Genomic DNA, 26,905 nt, shown 5'->3' with positions numbered 1-26,905 from the left:
TACCTGTCGCTCACTATACCCCAAAACACACACACACACACACACACACACACACAGAACTCCCCGAGGGACACGGTCGGACGCCTTCTCCGTTTCTACAAAACACATGTAGACTGGTTGGACAAACTCACAGATGCGCCCTTAAGGACCATGTTGATGGTGTAGATGGTAGAGCTTGTTTTTGTGTTAGATTAAGAAACAAAAAACAGCTTCTTTTTTTTTTATATTTGCCAATTAAACGTGAATCGACTCACTGAAACGGTTATCCTGCCTTTGTACTAGTTTTCCCCTGCTTTTTCTCACTGTTGTATTGTTTTGCAGTGCGGGAGTGGGTCGCACAGGGACGTATATCGTCATTGACAGCATGTTGAAGCAGATCAACGACAAGTCCACTGTTAACGTACTCGGCTTTCTCAAACACATACGAGGTCAGCGCAACTACTTAGTACAGACAGAGGTGTGTATGTCTCTTTGTTTTAGACAAAATGTGCAATAAATTTTGGGTGCAATACGTATTTGGACAAAAATACATTCACATTGTTTATAGTATAGATTTATAGATTTGGCATATGTTGCACTTAAATCCATCAACTGTTTCATTGTAGCGCTTGTTTGAATTGCAAACGACATCTTTAACTGTTTTTGTTGGCTGGAAGATGTACACTATATTCTGAATATTTATGCATACAGTATGTTTCGCTATGTTTAAGTAGTTTCTGTTCAACCACTGGCATATTTTTACATTGAGATTCTGTATTTTCCAAGCTGTTTATTGACAAAATAGAGATATTGTAATCACATTTTGCTTGGCTGATCCAGGAACAATACATATTTATCCATGATGCCTTGGTGGAAGCCATCTTGGGCAAGGAGACTGAGGTTGCAGCCAGCAGCCTTCATCACTACACAAACACCATCATGACACCAGGACACAGTGGTCGGTCACGTGTGGAGAAACAGTTTAAGGTGAAGGGACAAATCAGTTTTACATATATGTATACTCAAATAGCACATTTAGTCTAAAATAAAGTAGTTATTAATATTTTATACTAATGCTGTTTCTTCCAAGGTGCATTAATTCACTCGAAATACGTCTGTCATTACTGTTAAGTTAATGCAAAATGTACATAATCTGCCAGCCTAACATTATTAAAGGGTCATGCAGTAACCCATTCACCCAAAGAAAACTAGAATACAGATAAGCAATAAGAAAACTCAAAAAGAACTCAAAAACAAAAGAGACCTCCCAATATGACATTTAACATTAGCTACCTCAGGTATCTGACTTGTTCTCTGAAATAGTGTCAATACAATTTAAACCAAAACAATTTTGATTAAATTAAAATTATTTTGCCAACATTACAGACCTGTTCTTCCTACAACTTAATTTGGAACAGAAAAAAATGTGGTTGACATTTCCACTTACTACAGTCAAGACTATTTGGACAAGATGGACTGAGTGTGCTAAGCCAAATTGGGTATAATGAAATGATGCCATCTTGACAGGATCTGAGCACTTTTTAACATTTTTTTGTAGATGTTTACAAGTGCTTTGAGTCTTTTTTTCCCCCCAAATCATGGATTTTATTTATTCTTTTTTTTTTTTTTTTGCACCAGTCAAAAAATGCATGACAAAGAAGAAGAAAAAGTCGCACTGGACTAAGTTGCATTTTGGGGGGAAATTTATTTTACAAAGACCAAGATGAGTAGAGCTCAGACTTGCACCCAAAATCTCTGTTCCCGAATCGTGTTGACGGCAGCAAACTAGTTTCATCCATCCATCCATCCATTATCGATACCGCTTATCCTCACAAGGGTCGCGGGGCGTGCTGGAGCCTATACCAGCTGTCTTCGGGCAGTAGACACCCTGAATTGGTGGCCAGCCAATTGCAGGGCACACAGAGACAAACATCCGCACTCACAATCACACCTAGGGGCAATTTAGAGAGTCCAATCAACTTACCATGCATGTTTTTGGAATGTGGGAGGAAACAGGAGTACCCGGAGAAAACCCACGCAGGCACGGGGAGAGCATGCGAACTCCACACAGGGAGGCCGGAGCTGGGATCGAACCCACGACCTCTGAACTGTGAGGCGGGCGTGCTAGCCAATCGGCCACGGTGCCGCCAAGTAGTTTCATTTGTGATTCATAATTTCTGCTTTTCTAACTGCAAAAACAGGTTTTCTTTTTAGTTTAAAATGGCTTACCTTAACTACAGTCCCGCATCGCATTGTGCCCGAAGGTAGAATCCTGGGTGGTTATTGCGCCTTTTAGTACTGTACTGTAAATAGTAAATCCTTGTTGTGGTGGATGATAAAGTTGTGAGCTAGCGGGGGAGACGGTACCACATTAGTTGCCATAAGTACTTATTATTATTATTCTATTTCTTTTCATTTAATTTCCGTATGCACCCAAGGGAATGGGGATTTTGTGTGCGAGTCCGAGCTCTAATTTTAATATGTACAAGTCGCACCTGAGTATTATTTGCCAAATGTGGGCATGTGAAGCCCTTTGAGACTTTTCTCTGATTAATGGCTGTATAAATAAATTTGACTTGACTTGATTTGGGTAGAGGTCTCAGGAGCAGCAAAACTATGACAAAAAGTGTGACTCATTGTCCCAAACACACAAAAACTGTTTGTCAAGATTTAAGCACTACGTAACTTACCTGTGCTACTGTATGTCTCTTTTATTGTTACTGTTTATTAAGCTGTTTATTAAGTGTATTATGTCTCTTTTATTGTTTATGAATTTGTTTATTAAGTGTATTATGCATTTTATTAATACACACTTTGAATTACCACCTTAGAAAGCATTGTAATGTTGTACATGTTTATCTGCAAAAAGTGTACGCACACTGTGTGCAAAAACATTTCGTACTTGAGCAAATTGAGCATTTTATGCTGAACGGCATTTTGAGCGCTCAAGATTACACAATATGCTACTACTGTAGTTTTAGTGAGGTGAATGGAAAAAAAGTATGTGTGTCTTTTCATTGTCAGAACGATATACGGTTGGTTTGAATGTTGTTATTTTGAATACTGTTATTTTGCACTGTTGTGTGAAATTTTAAAAAGCCGATGCCCTACTTCTTCCATTATGTTTTAGCTGATTACACAGTGCAATGCCAGATTCATGGAGTGCTTCAGTTCTCAGAAGGAGTGCAACAAAGAGAAAAACAGAATATCTTCTGTGGTGCCATGTAAGTTTTGCATTTTGGTTCAATGATATTCAACTTATTGCCTGAAGCAGGAATCTGTGCCAGTTTTTAATGCTACAGGCAGTAATATTGAACAAAGGTAGATCCTATTGACTATAACAGACTAGGTTACGTTGCATAATGCCTTAGATTTTTCTGAAAAGCAGAACTTGTACACCGAATGTAATGAATACATGACTTAAGTGTTAATGCAGTGCATCCTGAGATACTGTAGAGAGTACAGATTAATGTCTTAAACCAAAATACATCTCACTCAGCATGTTTTAGCTGGCAAATAAAAAAGGATTTCTGTCCACACTGTGGTTGCTCTCAGTTGCAGAGAAATGAAGCGAGAGCCACTCTCAAATGCGGGCACAGGCCACATGCGTGGGGGCCGCCAGTTGCCCGTCTAAGTTCTAGAGGTTGGGATGAACATCCAAAAGAATATCATAAACTGCTCAGATGTAGGCATGCAAACCTTGTAAAGATGTATTGAAGAGTCAGTAGCTCCAGAAATGCGTTAAATGAATGGTCAAAGGACCTTTGAATTGCAAGGTCTTAGTTTTCAAACATGTTTCCACATCCACGTCCTCATCTAATTTAGTTTGCAAATGAGCACAGTTCAATATGCAGAGGGGTAGCGAAGTCTCTTAAACTATGGCATGCTAAGTTTCACATAGTGTTGATTTCCTATATTTTACCTTAATTTTCAGTGCTGCTTAACCAAACTCTGATTGCCAATCTGTTTTATGGCCCATTTCATTTCTGTCTGAATGAACAGCGGAACAAGCAAGGGTGAGCTTAGCACCGTTGCCTGGCATCAAGGGGAGCGATTACATTAACGCCTCTTACATCATGGTCAGTACTTCCTGTTCTTCCCAATCTCTCCATTCACACAACACACCCATGCAAATTCACGCCCTCAACGTGGTTGCACACTTAATACATTTTGCGTATTCATGATAAATGTGTATACCTGCACTGATACATTTTACAGAGAAGAAAATAACAATAGATTGTTGCATAGAAAAAAATGGTTGAATGGCGCTGTACAGATATGTCTTTGAAACCTATAGAGTCAGCTATTTAACTTAGCTACCAATGAGTCTGATTTATACCATCTGGTGTGTATGCATGTGTGTGTATGTATGTGTGTTAGTTTCCCTCTGAAATATATTTTCCCCCCACCTCCTGCAGAGTTACTACCGTTGTAATGAATTCATCATTACCCAACATCCTCTGCCCCACACCACAAAAGATTTCTGGAGAATGATCTGGGACCATAATGCACAAATCATTGTCATGCTGCCTGCCAACCATGGACTGGTATGATGCATTACAGACACAAACATACACATAAAATTATTTCTAGTGTTTTGTTATACAAACTGAGGTGTGTGTTCAGATGGTCTGCTTTAAGCCTATTGTCTTGACTAGAGAGCAAGCCCTTACAAAAGATAAGCTAAAACACTCATTTTGAGTGTGGGGATTAAAATATATTTCAATATTAGGTCAATTGTAACAAAACAACAACCTTCAACAATCTTCGAGTGGAAGTTAGTCGAAGTTGGTAGACGGAAATGCTAACGGACGCCCGTTTATAGGGGATTACTATTTGGTCCGGCCGGACAAAAAGGCCCATAGACGGACGGCAGAAGGGTAGCCCGGCTGCAGACGGAAGGCAATAAACGGACCGGGAAATTTTAGTAAAATGTCCATCGCTGCTAATTTGTGCACAAAATGTGCATACGCATGTAACGTACTGTATGCTTCATCCATATCTTCGTACTTCATCTTGTGCGTATTCTGTGAACATATTTAGAAGCAGACGTGGGCATTATACTAAAGTTTGCCGGTCCATAATTCGTCATCCGTCAGCAGCCTAGCTACCCGTCCGTCATCCGTCAATTCTTCTTTTTTTTTTTTTAAGCCGAACCAAACTTCTTCTGTCGGTCAGTCTCATTATTTTAACCACGCTTCCATCAGTAAATGGCAATGGACTGTCAGTCCGTCAATTATCAATCCACTTATTTGCCAATCTATTGAAGTTTTACTTTAAAGTTTTACCACGTTTTGCTTACCTTAACCAGACTCCTGTGTCACATTGTTTCCAAAGGTACAATCCTGCTGGATTAAAATGCTTCCTAGTCCTTGTAAAAAATGAAATAAAGTAGCCATTACAATAAATGAATGTTTTTTTTCTTCTTCCTCTACTTCTTCTTCTTTGATCTTCTAGCAGTTGGCAAACAATGGTCGGTGCATTACTGACACCTTCTGACATGGACTGTGGGCCTTCAAAATACCGTTTCACAAACTCCAACCCGACTCTTTCCAAAAATAAAAATAGAAATGTAAAAACTTAACTCACAAGAACATTGCTGTAAAACTGTATCTGTATTCAAAGCCACTTTATTGCCTCTTAGCTCATTAAATGGTTGTTGGTATCAGCCTGACTAACACATGATTCCCTCTTTGGTGCATACTGCCACCTGCTGTACATATACAGTCAATGCCGTCTGGGTGGCGTTTCCGTCTCTCGTCAACAAAACAGGCGTCCGTCAATGATGGACTGTGAGTTTTCCGGACTTAACCAGGTTACGGATGATTACACAGACAGACGAAAATCCGCATCCGTCTGTGCTTTTTTTTTTTTTTTTAATTTCCCGTCTATTGTCTTAACGTCAGCAAAACGGGCATCCGTCAGTGACGGAGACAGACCAGTCCGTTGGTCAGACGGAATGCCCACCTGTTTCGAAGATCCTCAGACCATGCGTACGCACAAATAATGAAGAATCAGCTTTTGACAAAACGTCAATAAATACATACAACATATTGAGACTACGGTCATTTCTATAAAGACTAGTAATAATTTTAACACTAATAACTGAAATTGAAAATTGACTAATGTCCTAAATAAACATGAAAAGGAGACTTGTCAAGTTTAGCCTGGTTCTGTTCAAATGCTTGTATATGCTTCTGTACTGTATCTGAGTGTATCCGCCAGGCTGTGTCTGTTGGTGGCTGTTGCGCAAAAGCAGAACAGTACCCTGGAACGGGATATCAACCAATCAATCACATTTATTTCTATAGCACTTTTCATACATGAAAATGCTACTCAAAGTGTCCAATAAATATGTACAAAACACAACGTAAAAATAAGACCCGCCCTCCCTTCCCAACAAACCCAAAGAAATATATCCATCAGTACACCCGCACACACACAACCTGATAAACTGTGTTAAAAATTAATCCCAACAAGTTTTGGTATCGATGCAGTTAACATTACAAATCTAAAACATTTCCACAAATTTGCAGTTGACGAACAGCAACCATCCAAACTATCCTACCGGTACACACATCACCACTGGCTTGCTTGAGCTAACTTTGACCGGCATGGATTACATACAAATGCTTCTTTGCTGAAATATATTTATTCCTTGCTTTCTATTTCAACAAGGTGTGGAGTGTTAAATTCGGAATTGATTAAAAATCAATGCATTCATTTTTTGGTTCTGTGTTTCAGCAAGCTTTCTGATGATACAAATCTTTTGATATGAACCTTTTTAAGAATAGGATCATGATTAAAGCAGAAGTCAACGCAAACATTTTTTTTTCAAGAATAATTGCTATGCAGGCCCACTAGTTGAAACAGGGTATTCTGATAAATGTTGTGTTTGTGGAATAAGTGTTAATCCACTCGTTTGTAGCCATCCATGCGGGCGGCCATTTTGTCTTCTGTCGACTGAGAATGACATCACAACTGCTCACAACGACCAATCAAGGTTCAGATTTAGAAAACAGGTCAGCTGTGATTGGTCGTTGTGAGCAGTTGTGATGTCATTTTCAGTCGACAGAAGACAAAATGGCCGCCCACAGATGGCTAAAAATGAGTGCATTTTGCTTTTTAATTTATATTCCACAAACGCAAAAATTAATCAGAATGCCGCGTTTCAACTAATGGGCCTATTGGGAACATATTCTTGAAAAAAATATGTTTGGGTTGACTTCCGCTTTAAGAAAGTTATGAATGCTGTATTTTTTTTTTCAAACTTTGCGAATTGGAGTAGTATATAGAAGTTGTTCATTATTAGCATTTTTTGTATTTGTTGGTTAGCAGGGAGAAAGGGAGGAAATTAAATTGTTCCATGCTCTATAAAGGGCTATGTCAGATCTAATTAGTGGCAAACGCACAGTCATAAAATTATGCTGAAGAGACAAAAGTAACAACTTCAGCCCCAAAAGCAGCCAGCTTGTTTTCACCTGACTCAATATTAAGGACAGTGCTGTTCTTTGTTCTCATTTCACCCATACAACCAGTAGAGGGCAGTGTAGCTCCATCAATCCTGTATCCATCCATCCAATGTCTATGATTGCAAATGGTGGCGGATTAATTGTAAAGTAGTTGAATGGGTAGAGGCAGGTAAACCCTGGCTTTGTTGCGAGCCGTTTGCAGGCATGGCAGCTCCTGTTAAGGGATATCTGCACCCAAGTAATGAAGCAAAAATGATATGAATGATATTTGAACAAAAGCAGTAATTTCTTATCCAGCAATGATCATTAATTGGCATAATAGCAACAACAACAATAGTAATTATGTCATGTCATCTTCCAAACCGCTTATCCTATATAGGGTCGCGGGGAGTTGCTGGAGCCTATCCCAGCCGTCAATGGGCGAAGGCAGACTACACCCCGAACTGGTCGCCAGCCAGTCGCAGGGCACAATAGTAATTATACTATTGGTAATTGTGTTTGTGAAATACAAAGATTCATAATAACCTTTCGCTTTTTCACAATTTTCACATGAATGACCCATTTAAAAGTCAATAACATCATTCCATAATAGGATTGAATGAAAACAAAACAATAGTTTACATGATCAGTTGTCATTTTGACATTACAGCTTTATTTCAGACCTAAGCATGTAAGTAATGTATCAACATTGGTAGTCCAAAAAGCTACTAGGGATTGTTTTGTTTTGTTTTGTTTTTGTTTTTTAGAGGCCTTTAACCGCAGACAAACACTTTGAATTTGCATTTTCCTTTCTCTCGCCAATAAATTAGATAATTTTAGTAAACTTTATAACACATTGGAACAGCTTGACTTTTAAATGAATGTTTACTTCATTACAAATATTGCCCAACATGTTAGAAATGTGCATAATAGAAGACTTGAAATGGAAAAAAAAAGCTATAGCAACATATTTTTATTGTCTTCGAACAGTCGTATTTTTCTAACAGAGAATTTTTGACTGATCCTTTGAGTTGAGATACGGACTCCTGTCCTGTTGCTTATCATGCTTGGGATGTCATCAGTGTGAATGAGACATTAACCTTCCCTCCATGGCACCGTATGTGTTGCACTAAAAGCACTTTTAAGTGTCCTTTTTGAGGTAAAAAGGAGCAAGGTAAAAAGGAGCGAGGTAAAAAGGAGCAATGTAAATGAAAGCCGATTACTGCTTGAACCCTGAAAGTGGAGATCATATACAATCGTTTTCACTCAAAAGTATATTATAATTATTGGGCAACCTGGATACATTCCTGAAGTAAATATATGAATATGGGGGGAACATTGTGATTTTCTCCTTCAGGCGGAGGATGAGTTTGTGTATTGGCCCAGTCGGGAGGAGGCCATGAACTGTGAAGGTTTCACTGTCACCCTCATCAGCCAGGACACACTCTGCTTATCCAATGAGGAACAGATCAGCATCCATGACTTCATCCTGGAAGCTACACAGGTTGTTTGCATACCCCCGTATCTGTGTGTATGTGTGTATGTGTGTGTGTGCTCACCTTCACACGCTGTGTTCAATTGTGAACTATAGTGTTTTGTCTCATAAACTGAACAGCAGGGGTGCTACTTGAGTGAAATAACCAAGTAAGCATATTACAAGCTTATTTAAGAAATCTTATATTTCACTTTAGCAGAAAGATATTAATAGATCCACTCAGCTACATTTAGAGTATATACAGTAACACTTAAATAGAAAATAGGGGCGTGTTTTTGTCAATTGCAACTTGCAGGCAAGAGCCTGAATTCTGATTCACTGTCATACGCACAGGTGTGAGAAGAAAATCGCCCAGTGCGCATATGTCATCATGAATTTGATGGTAATTTTTTGCATATTGCTAAACTTGTGCGCAGTGTAAGAATAGCTCCATATATTTATTAGTGAATGAGGACTAATGACCTGAGAGAAGTTAGAATTTTAACGACCCAAAACCTGTGCACTCAACTTCATTTCAAGCACACTTACAAACACACACACACGCCCACACACACCCACCCCCCCCCCCACACACACAGCTGTAATAAAGTGCTGTACATAAAAGACAATAATTAAAATTTTCATATAATCTGAAATAAACTCCTAAAATATTTTTTAATTACAGTTAAAATATACAAGCACTCCCTTTATATTTGCATTTAGCATACAGGAGGTAGAGGGTTTTATTTAATCTTGTTGCACTTTATGTGAAGCTTTTTGCTTTTCGTTGAGAGGGAGGAGCAAGATTGAAGTTTCCAATGATTGATGATGAACTATGAATCCATCCATCCATTATCTATACCGCTTATCCTCGCAAGGGTCGCGGGCGTGCTGGAGACTATCCCAGCTCTCATCTAGCAGTAGGCGGGGTACACCCTGAACTGGTTGCCAGCCAATCGCAGGGCACACAGAGACAAACAAACAACCGCACTCACGTTCACACCTAGGGGTAATTTAGAGTGATCAATTAACCTACCATACATGTTTTTGGAATGTGGGAGGAAACCAGAGTACCCGGAGAAAACCCACGCAGGCACGGGGAGAAAAATAAAAAAAATTAAAAAATAAAATAATTCCTCCAAATCTCCAAAATATGCCATATTCTTCTGTAAATTGTTGTTGGAATGGAAAGATAAAGGACACAAGACGGATATACCGTATACATTCAATATACTGTTCATATGTAATGTTTTTTTTTCATTGCATCAACAAATCCTCATGAGTTCGAAATTACAATTTTTAAATTAAAATTATTAACATTCCTTCTGTAGTAGGCAGTATTTTTATTCACTACAAAAACAAAAACGCAAAAGGGCCTCAGAACAGTGACAGCAATATTTCAAATGTGCGCAAACAAAATGTGTAATGTACACATTTATATGTGGCCCTTGTAATATTCTTAGAGTTTATGTTTTCCGAGTGGTCCCTGAAGTGCACACGAAGTGATTGGCTCATATGTTATGCTGTACTTTACTGGAGGTGGTATCAGCACGTCGTGTGTTCCTTCTTTAAACTGACACTTTATCAACATAAAACGAGACAGCCCTCTTCTCTACTCATCCTCATTCTCTGAGGCAAACCAATCTATTCACATTTCTGAGATTTAAAGCTGCCCTCATCTTTCGAAATGTTTGCTGATGAATTGAATAAAAATACTGTCTACTAAAGAAAGAATGTTAATCATTTTAATTCAAAAAATTTAATTTTCATCTCATGAGGATTTCTTCTTGTAATAAAAAAATAAATTACATATGAACAGTATGTTGAATGTACATATCCGTCTTGTGTCTTTTGTCTTTCCATTCCAACAAAAATTACCGATCAATTACCGGTATTTTTTTAAGCTGTGATTAACTCGATTAAAATGTTTAAAATTTGTAATCCTTTGACAGCCCTAATATATATATATATATATATATATATATATATATATATATATATATATATATATATATATATATATATATACATATACATACACACACTCACACGCACAATCTTTTTTTTCATCCAAGGCTTCCCCTTTGGTTTTGAAGGGGATTAGATTAGACAGTTTGCTATTAGTCCATTAACACATTTCTTTCTCTCTTGCTGTCTCGCTCTTTGTCTGACTGCTAGGATGATTACGTATTAGAAGTGCGACACTTTCAGTGCCCCAGGTGGCCAAATCCTGACATGCCCATCAGCAGCACCTTTGAGCTTATCGACATCATCAAGGAAGAGGCAGCCATCCGTGACGGACCAACCATCATCCACGATGAGTCAGTCTGATACCTTTACTCTTCATCCCATCATCACATCAACAGTCAAATGTTGTAAAGATCTTTTAAAAATTGTTTTCCCAAACTGGAAGAAGTTTGCTTAATACGCTTTCAGAATTCAGACGTTTTAGGCTTACACTTGATCATCCGTGCTATGTTTCTGCTGTTTATAATTTGCTTTAGCTTGGGCAATGTTTCTATTAAAATATCAGCAATTTAAACGGAAGCTACAAAGACTAAGAAGCTCAGCATAGCATAGTGTTACCTTAACCAACTAGTTTGGGGGCAGTGCTCAAACAGTACCAACGTCCAGCTCACAGGCACTGTCGACAGCAATTAAAAAGGAAGGGTACAAATTGTACAGCCCTTGTTTTTTTCCCCCTGATAATGCCTGAGCAAAGTGCCCAATTAGATATAATGAAATTATCTATAGCATTGGTGTTGTTGAACAACACTCTGCTCATGTTTATTTATTACAAATAATAAAGTGTGTGTTGCACCTTTAGGAAGAGAAGTGACTAATTGAATGTTTCATCCAGGTTCTGTGGTGCAGTCAGCTTGTAGCCTCCTCAGAAACTGTCAATTAAAGCTCACCCTAATTGACTGCATGCTCATTATTTAGCCGGGCGTGAGCTGTTAGCGTTGCTCTCTGCAACTCGCCTGACAGTCCCGTTAATAGAGGAGGAGACCTCTCCCGTGGTGAAGGCTACCCGCTGTTCTCCACGGATCCTCACACCAGTCTCAGCTGTCATCCTCATGTGCTTTCACTCACTAACTTAAAACGCATGAGAAAACTGAGCTGTGAGTGCTTTTTTTCCCTGGCTGAGCTGCAGATGAGGGTATCTTACCATGAATAAGTCGTTGCCCTTTTAATTGGATTTTTTTGCATCGTTTCCCTACTTAAACGGGAAATCAACCCAAACATATTTTTTTCAAGAATATGTTCTATGCAAGCCCACTAATTGAAACAAGGCATTCTCATAAATATGCGTCTGTGGAATAAGAGTTAAACCACTCATTTTTAGCCATCTCTGGGGGCGGCCATTTTGTCAATTCTGTCGACTGAAAATGACATCACAACTACCCAGGGCTCAGGTAACGATCAATCACGCTCATCGTTAGAAAACAGGCGAGCTGTGATTGGTCGTTCCCCGAGCACTGGGTAGTTGTGATGTCATTTTCAGTCGACAGAAATGACAAAATAGCCGCCCCCCGAGATGGTTTAAAACGGGTGGATTCTGCTTACTAACTCATATTGCACAAACACACTATTAATCACAATGCCGTGTTTCAACTAGTGGCCCTGCTGGGAACATATTCTTTAAAAAAAAATGTTTTGGTTGATTTCCTCTTTAAATGTTCATGATAACAAAACAAATGTAAATATCAGACCAAGATAACCCAAGTAAACATACAATGCAATTTTTAAATTGTGACTTTTTTTCCATTAAGGGGGAAAAAAAACTATTCAAAGCTATGGGGCGCTGTGTGAGAAAGTACAGTAATTACACCCTAAACCTAATAACTCCCTAAGTAGCAGCTGAAATCAAGCATTTTCTATAACTAGGAATGAGTCTTTCACACATCTCTGTCGAGATATTTTCATTTTCTTATTTTTCCTTGCAGAATTGCTCTAATTCAGAAACACTGGAGGGTTGAACTGCCTTTTTAGGCCATGCCACACCCTTTTCAATCACATTCAAGTCCAGACTCTGACTAGGCCACTCCAAAAACCTTTTATTTATTTATTTATTTTTAAGCCAGTCACATGGTCCAAAAGGGCGACCATGTTGCGATGGGCCTTCCAGAACTAGCACTGGACCTACATAATCATGATAGAACATAGTAAGTTTCAATGATTATTTCATGTTTAGCGTCTTTATACTGTATTATGTAAGCCTTTAGGAAAATATTACTACTGTAGGTTTTTTTTTTACATGTTACGGGTTTGTTTGCAGTACAACATCTGATTTCTTGACTTCATTATGGAGGACCAAGAATCCCAAATTTAAATACCGGTAAATAACTACATCTTTAAAATAACAAAATGTCCAAAATGCAATTTTTATTTAAAAACATGTATTTATTTCAATATATATTCATTCATTTCAATATGTATTTTAATATATTTTTGGCAGTCCTGTTACCTACATGCAGCTTTAAATGTAAATCTGTCATCCTCCCGTCAAACTAGCGAACTGGGTCTGGGTGGGATCAGCACAATGGCCAGCGCAGAGCAAAACAAGTGCAAAACACCACAACACAACCATAGGCTGGCATTTGCCTTTGTTGAGAACCCTCTCGGCTATCGTACTGGTCCCACCCAGTTCATACCCACTGAGTTTGATGGGAGAATGACAGATTTACATTTACAAGATTATTTCATTTTTCAGTTAAAAGTAAAATATGTTCTATTGCCTTTTCGTCCGTAGAATATTCAATACCCTTAAAAAGCTTCATGCCTTCCATATTCTTTCAATAAATATCTGAAGGTACATGGAAATACTGTGGAGACAAACGCTTACTTCTAGTATTGTGAATTCGGTTGTCAGGTTTGGCGCAGTATCGGCAGGTTTGCTGTGTGCCCTCACCACACTGTCTCAGCAACTGGAAAGTGAGGGTGTTGTCGATGTCTATCAAGTGGCCAAGATGATCAACCTCATGAGGCCAGGAGTCTTCACAGACATGGTGAGCCTGACTCATGAAGTTACGATCCACTGCCAGCATCACATTCTGGCAAAGACACATTACGGAAGTTTCACAGTCAGAATAAACTGATATTTTAAGCATCGCATTGTTGAATAGTTCAGTTGGTACTGTATACACTTTCTTCTATTTCCCCCTGGCAAAAGTTGTAGCCTACTAGATACCAAAATAACCAATCTAAAATTGGACATTTTTCAGTACCTCTCCATGTGGACACCACCTGCAGTGTATGGTGATAGTAATAAGGTGGCTCTCAACACACTGCATTAGTCTTCATAGAACCCTTCCATCTATATGGGAATACAGGATGATGCAACACTTTGTGTCTGTATTTGAATGGGCATTATGACACACGATTGTTCTCTATGCAAGTAGACAAAAAGACAGGTCCACAAAATGAAAGCCAATGGTAAGATGTCAATTTTAAACACCAGTCAGATGGATGATGATGCAAAAAAAAGTTTCCTCCTTATGTGAAATAATCAAAATCTTGGAAGAAAATCTTTTGTTTTTGTTTAGTTGAATGAGAGTTGAAAGTGTTAAGTATTGCACATTACCGTATTTTCCGGACTATAAGCCGCTACTTTTTTCCTAGGTTTTGAACCATGCGGCTTATATAAAGGTGTTGCTATTCTGTGGATTTTTCTTCCACCGCTAGGGGCGCTCTAACCGGTATTAGAATCAAAACTATGAAAGCAATCAATGCAAAGTAGAATACGCTACTTTTTCTTTAGTAGATAGAACACGGACAACAAATTACAAACAATTATTTTCAAATCCTCGCCCCTTCATCGTGTAACCTGTTATGTATTGATGACACCATTAACAGGATGTGATTGCAGGTGGAGGAGTTCAACAGGCGAGAGCTCTATGCACTAGGCGTTGCATTGGGTGCTATGCGGAAGTAGAGCAATAAAAGGTGGACGTTAACTGACAAAATTGAGTGTGGTCAGTTATTAAATTTGGGTCAAAATCCAACAGAAGCCACAAGAAGAAGTTCGTATGATGCAAGTTTTAAGTTGAAGGCCATTGATCTTGCTATCCAGGAAGGAAACAGCGCTGCTGCACGCACACTTAGCGCCAATTAATCTATGGTGAGACGTTGGAGGCGGCAGAGGAAGTGAAATGAAGATAAATACTGGTTATTTTCTCTTGGTTCTGTTCCATTTTAATCAGCAAAGTTGCTGCCGTGTTAAAAGGCACTATTAGGAAACTATCTGTTCAGGCACATACATGTAGATTTACGGTCAAAATTGCTCTGTAAATGCAGTAAATATAAAATTTTTCAACATAGATAGGTGCGGCTTATAACCCGGTGTGGCTTATATACGTTTTTTTTTTGGGTTTTTTTAAATAGAGTGGATACAACTTATATAAAGGTGTGGCTTATAGTCCAGAAAATACGGTAGATATATTTTGTTGTTTCTCTGTGTCTCCTCTCCTTAATTGTCTTGTTATCTCCCCAATACCTGTTTGTGAACTGCCCACCAGGATCAGTACCAGTTCCTGTATGAAGCCCTCCTCAGCCTTGTCCACACCAAGGAGACCAGCTTTGGACCTCTGGACATTAACCGGACCTTATCATCCTTGTCTGATCAGTCAGACCAGTCTGAAAGTAGAGAATCGCTCGTGTGAAGCCCAGAACTGGACTGAGGATGTTGTGTTTCTCCAAACATCCTCGACTCCTGATGTGCTCGAAGGAGGCATTGAACTTTGTAAGCCGTCAAAGAACTAATATTAGACTTTTTGAGGCCTTTTTGCCAGACTCTTGGTTAAAGTAAAACACCTGATTACTTTTTTACACTGATATCAACAAATTTTGATATTTATTTTTTTCGTCTTAATGTCCTCCACTTGAAGGGTTTGCACTTGCGTTTTTAAGTTCAATGAGGTACACAACTCTGTCGTTTCTTGTTTGCACTATGTAATGTCAATGTTACTGCCTATGCTGAAGCCCGCACATGTGGCTCGCCCAAGCTGATTGTTTTGACATTCCCTGCTAAACCACCTGCTTCTGCGAAGGACATTGCTCTGTTTGACGCTTTCCAGTGGATTGAAATGAGCTAAAGAAGGAGGTCAAATTCACCTCAGAGGCTAAATGCTGTTCAACTGCAATAACCTCCTCGTCCCCGCCCTTATGGTCAACCGCATTACCACACATCCGCACCTATTACCACAGAGCTCTTGTTTTACAAATGCATTTCTTTTTTTGTTGTTGTTGTTGTTTTTGCTCACATTTCTCACAAGATCACATTCTTGTCAGAATACGTAACAACAAAGTGGTAATGAGGTGGTGTTACAACTGTGAACTTCAACATCATTTTGTGGGTCACCTTCTGATTTTGTATATATGACCACACTGTATGTATGCACTTAAGCATACAGTATATTCTCAGCCACTACTCCTCCGCCCTCCTTCTCATTTTGCGTGTATGCTGCTATGTTGTCACAGTTGACGTACTCCTAAACACTCTTATTACTCATCTCGTTAATATCATTCTGCTAGGAAAGCACGGAATAAGGACATTGTCTCCGAAACCGATTGGTCATGTCAAAAAGCTTGCTATTGGATGGACACTTGATGATATGCAAGGGGACATATACAGTACTCAGCAAGTTCTATGCAACAGGTTGAAGAAAACCAAAACAGGGTGTGATTCTCAGTGTTATCTATTATCGATCATCAGACCTCTTTTTGTGTCCAGATAGGGACGAGATGTTAAAATACCAGAATTTCTTTTTACCAATTGAATTGATGTCTGTCCCGTTTCATTAGTGCATAAACTACTAATGGAGAAACAGATAAGATATTAGTTCTTTTCTTTTACATTCTTTTGAGAGAGTTCTCAATCTTAATTTTTTTGTGTGATTGAGTTTATCTGCTGTCCTCGGATTACTGGCACGACATTTTGAAGTTATAGACAGCGCAATGACCTATTTCTACAGCTCCGTAAAAGGCACACTTAATTACTGCTCTCCTTGCTGTTTTTCCATTTTATTATTTATGAATCTGGCTGTATTTTTCCATACCATGGTTTACTGTAATTACGACTTTACTGTATTAGTGTAGTTTAGTGGAAGACCATGGCATTCTGAGTTACGTACCTAATGGAAAGGAACACCGTCATACACCCAGGACCCCTCCCTGTATAGTATTTCCAAAATTAGAAGAGGAAGTAAGTAATTTGTACAATATTTATTACATGTTTACTTTGTACATTGTTTGTTGTCAATGAACCAAGTCAAAGAACTTCTTCTTGGTCAGGTTGATATTTTATGGTAACTTGGATATACAGTACTAGAATTAAAATGGGTTCTTGATTGTATATGGTTTCATGTTTTTTGCCATATATGTAGTACAAATTTAAAAGGTGAGGATTTAGGAGTCCTATAAAAATCGTAAATATTTGATTAATCTCTACCAAGATCATACAGATGGTTACAATTTACCCCCCAAAAAACATTTATCACTTCTTATTTTTTAGAACTATACACATTATGTGAACTGCAGATAATTTACCCTTTTTTTTGGAATCATGATTTTTTTTATTTTTCATTTAATCAACCCAATCTTTTTCAGTGTGATTTTATTTCTGACAGCAAAACATCTGTCTTACCCATTTTTACCTATATGATCTACCTAACAGCTATTCCATTAAATACAAAATGGAGTAAACCTGCCACAAGCGCACAAAACAACAGGGTTTTATTTAACCTCATCTTTCAATTAATGTCCTTAAAGTCTACATGAAACTCAATTTCAGGTGCCAGACGTTTCAGACCAGTTTGAATGTTTATTACAACTCTCCAATTAAAAATCACTCTCCTATTCAATTGGGCGAGTGGGGTGTCCCTGGGGGAGTTGCAGAATAGGTGACCCTTGAAAAAAATATATGCTCACTTGCAGAGCTGTAACATCCCTTAAAGTTGAAGTCAACCCAAACATTATTTTTTCAAGAATATGTTCTATGCAAGCCCACTAGTTGAAGCTAGGCATTCTGATAAATATTGTTTGTGGAATAAGAGTTAATCCACTCGTTTTTAGCCATCTCTGGGGGCAGCCATTTTGTTAGTTCTGTCGACTGAAAATGACATCACAACTACTCAGGACTTAGGTAACGACCAAGCACGGCTGACCTGTTTTCTGAACCTGAACCCTGAGTAGTTGTGATGTCATTTTCAGTTGACAGAAGTGACAAAATGGCCGCCACCTGAGATGGCTAAAAAAGGGTGGATTTTGCTGCCTAACTCATATTCTACAAACGCAATATTAATCAGAATGCCGTGTTTCAACTAGTGGGCCTGCTGGGAACATATTCTTTAAAAAAATATGTTTGGGTTGATTTCCTCCTTGAAGTCCTGTGTAGATTCCACGCTTTCCATCCGCGAAAGTTTGAGATGCAGTTAGTGTACTGTATGTGCCACCAGAAACTGAATTTGAATCATTTACAGTATATTTGAATTTGAATCACTAAACTTGAATAATTGCATTGAAAAACTGAATTTGAATTACATTAATTTAATTTGTAGTGTTTTATTTTTAATCATTGCATGGAAAAAAATGAATCTGATTTGTACAATTAGAATTTAAATTTATTAGGTTAGAACTGAAGTCAATAAACTTGAAACTGAATTTAAAATTACAAAATGTATGCATTTGATCCTCACTGAAAATGCAATTCCATAGATTTTCACTTTTAGTTCAAGCAAAGCAAAATAATTTCTCTAAATTCCAATTCACATTAACAGTGACAGACATCCAGGTACTTTTGGAATCGCAATTGATTTCAGACACACAGATATACTCGCCCAATCAGCACCATCCTTTTTGAGAACGTTACATCGGCTATTATCTGGAAAAATGGAATCATGGAAGCAGCTCTTAACCTTCATAACACCTTGCTTTAACCTTTGTGGTAAAAGTCATCAAGTCTGGGAGGGATGAAAAGGTGTGTCGTTTCAAATACAGGAAGTCCTTGATTTACGAACGGGTTCTATTCCTACACTGCCTCTGTAACCCGACTTTCCACGCAAGTCGGATTTCACCGCTGATGTCGAAATTTACGTCAAAATACTTTGTATTGAAAAAACTACATTAAAGTAAAAAATAAGATGCTATATGTAACCCAGTAGAGGAAACGTTATATTTTATTTCAATGCACCATTTTGGAAATAAAAGGGAGGGATTTTGGAGTCTTTGGGGGCTTGACGGTAACAAGAAATTAATCTAATGTAAAAGGAGCAATGATGTAATTTAAGAGGGGCTACATATACTTATCATTACTGCTGAGAGGTGCATGGAGAAGAAGGTAGGAGAAAAAGGCAATGATAATCCTGGCGCACAAACACAGTCAAGCACTATGCACTAGCTAAGCAGAAACACTGACTAACCCTTTTAAAACCCGAATATTGGCAGCATACAGGTTTTTAAAATCCATGTAATCGCACGCAATAACACCTTATTCGGGTTTTTAAAATTCCGAATAGCATGCCTGGGATACTCCTTTTCTAAATCGAATATGTGCACATGTACATGCCAATCGGAATACTCCGATTACGTGGGACACTCTGTGCATGCTCAACTGCAATGAATCATGGTCTTTGTAGTACAGGAAGTGCTTGTATAGGCGGTGTTTGGCACGCAACCCACTGGAAATACACAAGCAGAGGAAAATGCAAAATGCAGCACAAAAGCACACTTTTGGAGTGAGGAGGAAACCAGCTGCTTCATTCCTGTGGTAAGTGACATGAATATCAAGTGTTTTATTGACAGTTGAAAGTAACAAGCGGAAATGACGTCCATTTGAGTCAGGTCGCCCGTGCGTTGCCATTCACATCGGGTTATTCAAATGCCAGTGCAACTCTGTCCCCCTATTCATGTAAACGGGTTATTCCGAATGTTTCAGAAATTTGAATTTTGACCTTAACTCGAATATTGACTGCATGTAAACATAGTCACTATGGTGCTGGGGACAAAATGTCGAAAGAGGCACGGATGTTGTAAAGTCAAAACTTCGTAGGTCAAGTAGGGCTACGTCGTAAATCGAGAACTTCCTGTATTAGAAAGGATAGTGTTCCTGTAGTTTGTAACATGTATTGCAATGAAGCACCGTAATCAGTAGTCTTGAATTCCAGGTGGGGGTCGCTGGTTGTAACATTGACGTAATACCCGCATTGAACTCCATGCCCTAGATATATGTGTGCACAACAGTGCACAGCACATATTGATAAACACTAGTGGGGCAATGTGTGGAATGTTTTGATTTTTCAATGATCATTTTAAAAATCCACTATTCATTTCAACAATGTGAAAAAAAAAATGCTCTATCCCTCGTTTGTAAAGGTCTTTGAGTTTCATTATGCCTTTGTCAGACCAAGCCTGGAAGGCCACATCTGTACACGAGGGCAAAAATAAATGGTTGTTTACCATAGGTGCAAAGTCAGAGGACATTATAGAGGTGCAGGCTTTTTCTAATCTGAACCCAAATTCTAATCATGGCAATTACAACCGGATTAGAAGAAAAGTTAGAGATGGTCAAACGGAGTGGAGAACAGACCAAAGAGTGAAGAGTTAGAAGACCCGATTTCCATATCTACCCACAAGGAACATGTCGTCTTTGCTATTAATCCAATTTAAAAGTTTGTGAATATTGCAGGACCAATAGTTGTGTAACATATCTCAAGTTCTATTCCCCGAGACAAATAAATTTATCAATTGATCAAGTGATCTGAAGAAGCCCTTCCTAATGAATACCGGGATATGCGTGAAAAGATATACAAATTTGGGTAGAATGACAATCTTAACCAAATTTACTCGATCCGCTAGGGATATTGGGAGACCAGCCCATCTATCAAAGTCAATTTTGCATTTCTCCACAAGTTTTTAGCAAAAGTGTGGTTCATTGAGTTGGCAATATTCACCCCAAATACTTGAATCCATCTGAAGCATACTTGAAGAGGAAAAAGACTGGGTTATAAGTTTGGCAGAGGTGTTCACAGGAAAAAGTTCACTATTGTGAAAATTACATTTATAGCCTGAATATAACCCAAACGTATGTCATATTCTGAGAACCACTGGGAGAGAGGCAGCAGGGTTGGACACATATAAAAGGAGGTCATCAGCATATAATGTTAAACCTACCCTCCTGACGCAACCAGATGGCCAAAGGTTCAATCACTATGGCAAACAGGAAGGGAGACAGAGGACTGCCTTGTCTAGTTCCTCTGAAAAGTGGAACTAGGGCAGACCGGAGACCGTTTGTAAAGACAGAGGGCAAGTATAAAGCAGTCTAATCCACGATATGAATTGTGAAGTAAACCCGAATTTCTTTAATACGAAAAAAAGAAAACGCCACTCCACCCTGCTGAAGGCCTTCTCCGCACCAAGTGAGGCAATCAACTCCGGAAGACTTAAACTAGGAGAACTAATCATATTTAGCAGTCTTCTCGTGTTGTGAAATGAGTGCCTCCCCGGCAGGAATCCTGTTTGATCAGGAAAGATTATGCTTGGTCTGACCTGTTGAAGATGGTTGGCAAGAATCTTTGAAAGTATTTTCAAATCCAAGTTTAAAAGTGAAATGGGTCAGTAACTCCCACACAAAAGCGGATCTTTGTCTCTATTCAGTAAGAGAGAAATTGACGCCTCCAACATGGTGGGGGGGAGACGACTTTCAGCAAAATATTCATTATATACTTTCTAAAAGAGCATAGCAATAGTAGCTGAAAATAATTTAAAGAACTTAGTGGTAAACCCATCTGGGCTGGGGGTCTTGTTGTTCTGAAGCCAGAGATAGCTTCCTGCACCTCCGTGATTGAAAGATGGCACTGAATTCTACACATTGTCCTTTCAAGTGTCTTATTTGTCACAGGTTTTGAATTTTAATAGCTAATCCTCTTTTCGTCTGTCCTTGGTTATTATTTTAGCGTGAACGCAGAAATTTTACTGAGTGACTGTTCTATTTGGGGCAGCATTTGATACCAGAATGACTTGATTACGATGCCTCAAAAGTTACTGCGCCCAACCAACCACCTGTTTCTAAGATTTGCAGTAAAACGTTTTCATGGTTTTCAATTTTAATTCTGTTTTTCAATGCATTTATTCAAGTTTAGCAATCAAATATAATCAATTAAAATTAGGTTTCTGGTGGCACATATTTCAGCCCATATGTGTATGACCTGAGGACATTTTACTTTGCGTGATGATTTGAAAACAATTCTGTGATTGATATAGCGTGCAATTAAGCTTGTGTTTCGAATGAATCCCCGATACAGCACAAAGCAGAGAAGGTGAAAAACAGTGAATAGGCAACTGTATCTTAATTGTAAAAAGACTTAACCAAAGTTTTCTGGCACTGAGTTCTCTTTCCTGAATGGGACCTAAATCCCCTTGTACCACATTTCTATTCAATCAATCAATCAATCACATTTTATTTATATAGCACTTTTCATACATAAAAATGCAACTCAAAGTGCTTTAAAACATTCAAAGCAAAACATAGAATTATCTTCAATCAAAAGAAAAGATAAATTATTTAAAAGTTGTTGAAAGCCAAACTAAAAAGGTGTGTCTTGAGCTTCCTCTTAAAAATATCAACAGTCTCTGCAGACCTGACATCCTCTGGCAGGCTATTCCAAAGGTGAGGACCAAAATGGCTGAATGCAGCCTCGCCATGCATTTTGGTCCTCACCCTTGGAATAAATAAAAGGCCGGCGCCAGAGGACCTCAGGATCCGCGAGGGCTGGTATGATAAAAGCAAATCAGATAAATAAGATGGCCCAAGACCATTAACACATTTATAAACTAATAAAAGTACTTTAAAATCGATCCTGAAAGACACAGGGAGCCAATGCAGCAATTTCAAAACTGGCGTAATGTGCTCCCGCCCTCTGGTTCTCGTCAGCACCCGAGCGGCTGAATTCTGCAGTAGTTGCAGTGGTGAAATGCTCTTTTTCGGGAGGCCAGAGAGCAGGGCATTACAGTAATCTAAACGACAGGAAATAAAGGCATGCATCAGCACTTCCGTGTTAGCCTGAGAGAGAAACGGGCGGACTCTGGCGATATTCTTAAGGTGATAAAAACCAATCTTGGTTACATTTTTAATATGAGGAATAAAACTGAGCTCAGAGTCAAAAATGACGCCAAGGTTCTTCACACAGTGTGAGGGATTAAAAATGTGTAGTTTTGGTAAAAGCTTCTCTCTCTGACCTTCGGGACCGATAACTAAGACCTCAGTCTTGTCCTCATTGAGCTGTAGGAAATTATCTGCCATCCATGACTTGATATCTAAAATGCAATTTAAAAGGGTATCAATGGGTCCTGTGTCATCAGGAGACACGGCAATATACAGCTGCGTGTCATCAGCATAGCTGTGAAAGCTGATGCCGTGTCCCCTGATGACATCCCCGAGGGGAAGCATATAAAGATTAAAAAGTAAGGGGCCTAAAATCGAACCTTGAGGAACCCCACATTTAATTTCATGAGTTTTAGAGGAACAAGTATCCATACTTACAAAGAAATATCGGTCTGTGAGATAGGAATAAAACCAGTCAAAAACAGTACCAGAGATGCCCACTAGATTTTTAAGTCTATTTAATAAAATTTGGTGATCTACTGTATCAAAAGCAGCGCTTAGATCCAGTAGCACCAAGACTGTGAGTTTTCTCACGTCTGCAGTGCACCTAATATCATTTAAGATCCTTAAAAGAGCAGTCTCCGTACTGTGGTTCATCCTAAAACCAGATTGATATTTCTCCAAAATATTATTTGTATTTAAAAAATGATTCAACTGGATGAAAACCAGTTTTTCTAAAATCTTACTTAAAAACGGTAAGTTGGATACGGGTCTGTAGTTATTAAAAACGCTCGGGTCAGAACCGCTCTTCTTCAGAAGGGGCTTCACCACCGCCGTTTTAAAGGCAGCTGGGAAGACGCCTGTCTGAAGAGAGCAATTGACTATATTTAAAATTTGTTCTTCAAAAAATCCATAAAATGTCTTAAAAAGAAATGTGGGAATTGGATCCAAAAGGCAGGTTGTTGGGTTTACCTGGGAGAAAACTCGAACAAGTGTCCTTGCATCAACCAGGGCAAAACTTTCCAGTGTTTCCTCATGTAAATATGATTGTCCGGGTTTATTAAAACTTGTGTTTTGACGGGCTAAAAGACTGGATCTTATGTCATCGATTTTACTTCTGAAGTGGTCTGCAAAGTCCTCACAGAGAGCATCTGTTGGTCTCTGTGGGGACTTATTAAAATCAGAACTAGTTAAAAGTTCAAAGGTGGAGAAGAGAACCCTGGGGTTGTTTTTATTGACTGTAATGAGGTTTGAGAAATAGGAAGATCTTGCCAGTTTTACTGTTTTATTGTAAGATTTCAGTTGTTCGCATAAAATTTCATAGTGTACTGTAAGTTTACTTTTTCTCCACCTCCTCTCTGCACTCCTGCATTTTCTCTTTGATATTTTGATAGCATTGTTTCTCCACGGGGGTACAGTCTTTGTTTTTGTTGTTTTAATTAAAAGTGGAGCTACTGAATCTAATGATGATTTAAGATGTAGGTTAAAATTGTCAACAATAAGATCACAGGGTGCAGGTAAAATGTCAGCAGGAGTGTTTTTTAAGATCTCGATAAAATTTGCTGCCACCTCAGAAGATAGGTAGCGTTTCTTCACTGTTCTGACCGGGACTGCTAGATGGTTAAAACTGGCGATGTTAAAATAGACACAGTAGTGGTCTGACACTGCCAAGTCAACAACAGAGGACACACCAGCAGACAAGCCATAGGTTATAACCAAATCCAGGGTGTGTCCTCTGTTGTGAGTTGGCTGCAAGACGTGCTGTTTAAAATCCAAGCAGTTTAAAAGGTTTGAAAAATCTCTGGATAGTGGGTCCGAGATGTTGTCCATGTGTATATTAAAATCGCCAGTTATTAATATTCTGTTATAACTGGAATATAAAATGGATAAGAATTCTGAAAATTCTGTAATAAAAGAAGTGGAATGATGGGGAGGTCTATAGACGGTAATGCAGAGAATAGGGGGACTGCTAAAAACAAAGGCATGGTGTTCAAACGATAAATAGCTGCTAAAAATGATCTCCTTTGATAAAAGAGTATTAATAAAAATTGATGCAGTCCCGCCTCCTCTTTTGCCATCCCTTGTAGAAAATAAAAAGTTAAAATTCGGTGGGCAAGCCTCGTTGAGAGCAACTGGAGCATCTGTACCAAGCCATGTCTCAGACAAAAGTATACCATGTAAATTATTGTCTAAAATCAGGTCGTTTATGATAAAAGTTTTGTTTAAAAGGGGGCGCACGTTCAGCACGGCCAGATTAATTATTGTGCTGGACGTGCGCTCATGGTGGTACGAATGAGCAGTATTAACATATACTAGATTACCACTGTTAAAACCACGTTGTTTGTGTGTGCAAGGGAAGCGTCTGCCGGTGATGGTTTCAATGGGAAAATTGTCCGATAGTGGTAATGATAATGAGGGCCTGCAGGGGGAGCTAGTGAGGGTGGTGGTACTGTGAGCAGCTGGTATTGGCCTGTAAGTGATGGTAGTGACATTGTCATTGCAGCGTTTATGAGTAGAAGAAGAAATATGATTGGTAAACAAGAGTCAGCTGGGAGTGGAATTGGTTACGACATGGTGGATGTTAGCGGCTAAAATCTTGCTACCAAGAGAGTTCGGATGAACACCATCCGGCTGGTAAAAAGACGGGCGATTCCAGAATAGGTTAAAGTTCCCATCTGTGCCCTCTCTCAAATCTTTCATCACACAAAAACAGACATCAGAAACAAAATGTCCTTATTTGCATATGATTATCTTTCACACCTTGGTAATCTATGGAATTTATTTGTGAAAATACAGCTGAAACATTCTGTATGTGTCATGTAAATTGTTTTCTCTTAAGTGTGCGGTTTCAGTCAAACAAACAAAAAAGCACACAGAATATTATTGCTTTGTTTTACTCTGCTGTCTGCAGCCTGGTTGCAGGAAGATAATTCCTGTTTAAAAAAGATATCAAAGTGCTGTCACGCACAGCATTACCGTGAATAAGCAATGTATATATTTTGGTGCCTCTAACCGCATCCTACCCTGAGAATTAATGACTGGGACAGAGGAAACGCAGTGTCATTATTTTAGTTGCATTTTCGTTTTTCTTTTTCTAATTTCCCATTTCCTGAATAATGTGTACAAAATGCTTGTGGCTTTCGAACAAACATTTTTTTTTAATATGAGGCACTTCTGAATACATGCTGTTAGTTTTTCCCAGCATTCCGTAATCATTATTATATTGCATTAGATAAAGCGTGATGTAAGTTGCACTCCAACTTTCCAGCTTTGCACCCTTCATATAAAATCAGGCAGTAATTGTGATATTAAGATTGAGATTTCTTTCTTGTTCTCTTTGTTAATAGCCATATGAAATCATTCTACTATAGTGTTATTTAATATGTAAAATGCATTGCTATACATACAATAAAACATGTTCTGGAGTTTTTATTTTGATTTTTTTTTTTTTACCCACCTGTGCTCACCTTACAGAAACATTTAATCATTTTCAGTCAAGATGCAAGAGTTTGATCTAACTTTTCTAAATGTGATAGTGTGGACAGGTTCCTGCTCACCACAACCTAAACTGGATAAAGGCATAGAAAATGGATGGATAAATACCTATGAATTCTTACACACTACTCAAATGTTTCAACATTAGGTTACCTTGTTCAAACTTTTTTTTTTAAACATTAAAAACAGGGTGGCATCGTGGACGACTGGTTGACTAATTAGCACAGCTACCTCACAGTGCAGGCGTCTAATAGGCTACAACCTGTGGAGTTGATATGTTCTCCCTGTGCCTGTATGGGTTTTCTGTGGATACTCCGGGGTCTTCCTGCCAAAAAACATGCATGGTTTGGTTCATTGAAGACTCTAAATTGTTCGTAGGTTTGAATCGTAGTTCGTTTTTTTTGTGCC

At 38.6% G+C, this 26,905-nt stretch overlaps 1 protein-coding gene across 2 annotated transcripts in view; it reads left to right on the top strand.

The window, feature by feature from the left end:
- Nucleotides 1–17,257, top strand: part of LOC147141662 (receptor-type tyrosine-protein phosphatase gamma-like) — a 458,048-nt gene extending 440,791 nt beyond the window's left edge. For both annotated transcript variants that reach the window (XM_086039819.1, XM_086039820.1), the window contains 9 exons: nucleotides 322–457; nucleotides 820–966; nucleotides 3,110–3,203; nucleotides 3,982–4,058; nucleotides 4,398–4,526; nucleotides 8,788–8,934; nucleotides 11,083–11,225; nucleotides 13,778–13,913; nucleotides 15,423–17,257. In XM_086039819.1, the coding sequence (XP_085895945.1) occupies nucleotides 322–457; nucleotides 820–966; nucleotides 3,110–3,203; nucleotides 3,982–4,058; nucleotides 4,398–4,526; nucleotides 8,788–8,934; nucleotides 11,083–11,225; nucleotides 13,778–13,913; nucleotides 15,423–15,566 (1,153 nt within the window). In that variant the 3' untranslated portion in view covers nucleotides 15,567–17,257. The remainder of the gene's footprint in view (nucleotides 1–321; nucleotides 458–819; nucleotides 967–3,109; nucleotides 3,204–3,981; nucleotides 4,059–4,397; nucleotides 4,527–8,787; nucleotides 8,935–11,082; nucleotides 11,226–13,777; nucleotides 13,914–15,422) is intronic.
- The last annotated feature ends 9,648 nt before the right edge of the window (nucleotides 17,258–26,905 follow it).

Source organism: Filicampus tigris, chromosome 9 (genome assembly GCF_054856515.1).
Source record: "Filicampus tigris isolate MCC_2025a chromosome 9, RoL_Ftig_1.0, whole genome shotgun sequence".
NCBI lineage: Eukaryota > Metazoa > Chordata > Actinopteri > Syngnathiformes > Syngnathidae > Filicampus > Filicampus tigris.
Note: the sequence above shows the minus strand (reverse complement) of the source record. Positions and strands in the feature narration are given on the sequence as shown.